The sequence below is a fragment of the Spermophilus citellus genome (genome assembly GCF_964194105.1).
Source record: "Spermophilus citellus genome assembly, chromosome: 1".
NCBI classification, from domain to species: Eukaryota; Metazoa; Chordata; class Mammalia; order Rodentia; family Sciuridae; genus Spermophilus; species Spermophilus citellus.
The window spans coordinates 87782826-87785452 of NC_138182.1; the positions used below are offsets into that span (position 1 = coordinate 87782826).

The 2627-nt window shown below is 58.2% G+C and overlaps 1 protein-coding gene across 2 annotated transcripts; it reads left to right on the plus strand.

The window, feature by feature from the left end:
- Positions 1–308: 308 nt before the first annotated feature.
- Positions 309–2405, plus strand: AMER2 (APC membrane recruitment protein 2; the record flags this gene model as incomplete). Of its 2 annotated transcripts, none has more annotated exons than XM_081304621.1 (2): positions 309–1359; positions 1531–2405. In XM_081304621.1, exons 1-2 carry the CDS (start codon positions 360–362, stop codon positions 2403–2405), a joined length of 1875 nt encoding a protein of 624 aa, XP_081160747.1. In that variant the 5' UTR covers positions 309–359. The 2 variants fall into 2 exon arrangements, with proteins under 2 accessions (XP_081160747.1, XP_081160748.1); XM_081304622.1 differs by having other exon boundaries at positions 332–1152.
- Between the last annotated feature and the right edge of the window lie 222 nt (positions 2406–2627).

A 2627-nucleotide genomic window follows, 5' to 3' on the forward strand; every position in this document is an offset into this window, starting at 1 on the left:
TCCAGAAAGCAAGTCTGGAGGAGCAATCTGAAGCGGGGAGAGAGGGTCGATGATATCTGAATTCCATAATTACGACTTTAATTTCTGCAATTGGCTGGAAGCTGTGTTGCAGGCTCTTGCTACAAAAAAAAAAAAAAAAAAAAAAAAAAAAGCAAGCCAAGTGGGATGGAAGTGGGTTAGGGTATTATATAAGCTCTTTGCGGGAGGGGAGATGGTCTTTTATGTGTGCTCTTTTGCGGCTGCTGCTACTGCAGCAGTAGCGCAGCAGCAAGAGCGGCTCAGGTTGATTTAGAATACGGATGACAGTGGCCTGGCGCGAGCCCACGACTGACGAAAGCTGCTTATCCCGCTCGGTTTCCATGGAGACGAGCAGGAGCAGCGGCGGCAGCGGCAGCAGCAGCGAGGCTGTCAGGGAGCTCGGCTGCTATCGCGCGTCCGCGGGGGTCTGCAGGAGGAAGGAGGAGGCCGGGGCTGGGACCCTCGCGGCAGACATGGACTTGCATTGTGATTGTGCCGCTGAAACGCCGGCCGCCGAGCCGCCGTCGGGGAAGATTAATAAAGCTGCTTTCAAATTATTCAAGAAGAGGAAATCGGGTGGCACCATGCCCAGCATTTTTGGGGTCAAAAACAAAGGGGATGGGAAAAGCTCAGGTCTGACGGGGATGGTGAGGAGCAGGACCCACGACGGATTAGCCGAGGTGGTGGTGCTGGAGGGCAGCAAAAAGGAGGAGCCGCGCGCCGGGGGCGACAGTGGCGGGGGCCGTGGCGGCGGTCGGCCGAACCCTGGGCCCCCCAGAGCCGCGGGGACCGGCGTGGGCTCCCTAGCCAACAGCTCGGTGGCTAAGTCTCACAGCTTCTTCTCCCTTTTGAAAAAGAACGGGAGATCGGAAAACGGCAAAGGAGACCCCGCAGAGGCGAGCAAGGCTGGCGGCAAACAAAAGAGGGGGCTGAAAGGGATCTTCAGCAGCATGCGCTGGCACAAGAAGGACAAACGCGGCAAGGAGGAGGAGAAGGAGGCGCACGCGGCCGGCCAGGGCAGCCTCATCTTGCCGGGTTCGCTCACCGCCAGCTTGGAGTGCGTCAAGGAGGAAACGCCCAGAGCCGCGTGCGAGCCGGAGACCCCCAGCCAGGACGCCCCTCGAGACCCAGCAGGTGAGCTCGGAGGGGGAGAGGAGGTGCCGGCCTCCGCTGATCGCGCCCCAGCGCGGACCTGCCGCGAGGCCGAGAGCCCCGGGTGCCCTAACGACAAAAGCGCCCGGGGAGAGGACGCCGCGGGGCATCGGCGCGCCGAGAAGCCCCGGGCACCTCCTGAGTCGGGAGCTGGTGAGGTCCACACGGCCGAGGATGCTTCCAGGACAGGTGACGTTCCGATAAAGACTGTCCCCCTTGTCGACTCGGAATGTGGCAGCGGCCGGGCGTCTGCCGTCCCTGACCCTTCCTCTGTCGACCCACCCTCAGACCCATCGGCAGATCGTATTTGTTTGATGTTTTCTGACGTGACTTCACTGAAAAGCTTTGACTCTCTTACAGGCTGTGGAGATATTATTGCAGACCAAGAGGAAGAGGCAGGTCCCAGCTGTGACAAGCATGCCCCCGGGCCAGGCAAGCCAGTTCTCTCTAAAAAGAACCCCAGCGTGGTGGCCTACCAAGGAGGAGGGGAAGAGATGGCCAGCCCGGATGAGGTGGACGACACCTATCTCCAGGAATTCTGGGACATGCTCTCCCAGACTGAGGATCAAGGACCAGGGCCCCAAGAGGGAGCGGCTAAGGCGGCAGCTGCACTGGAGACCAAAGTGGTGCCAGAGACCTCCAAAGATGCCAGAAGTGGAGAAGCGTCCAAGGACGTGTCCTTGGTCAAACGCAGGAGGCTCAACAGGATCCCCATTGAGTCCCATCCGAAGGAACAGCCCAAACACCCGGAGAAAGAGAAGGAGCAACAAGAAGGCGTCCCCAACAGTGACGAGGGCTATTGGGACTCGACCACTCCTGGTCCAGAGGAAGAAAGCGCAAGCAGTGGTAAAAAGGCTGGCCTCCCCCGGGATAGCTACAGTGGGGATGCGCTCTATGATCTCTATGCTGACCCGGATGGAAGCCCAGCAGTCCCTCCTGCCAACGAGGAGACGACTTGCTTGTCTCGGTTAAAGCCTGTGTCTCCAGGAACCATCACCTGTCCACTGCGAACACCAGGCAGTTTACTGAAGGACTCCAAAATCCCTATTAGCATCAAGCATCTCACGAACCTTCCATCCAGCCATCCAGTTGTGCACCAGCAACCAACCAGGAGTGAGATGCCCAGAACAAAAATTCCGGTCTCCAAAGTGCTGGTTCGCAGGGTCAGCAACCGGGGCTTGGCTGGAACCACCATCCGGGCAGCAGCTTGCCACGACAGTGCCAAAAAGTTGTGAGGTCTCCGATGCCAAGGTGGATGGGCCACATATCAAGGAATACAACTTTCCCCCTGGAAACCATTAAAGGATATTTGCTTCCCCTAAAGAAAGTCATTTAGTACAACCCCCTTCTCTGGAGCCTGGACCTATTAGGTCTTTGTGCTGGGAACAGGGGCAGGATACAGCCAAGAGGGGGATGCTACACCTGGAATTCTCCTCTCAAGATAAGTCCCTGAGAAT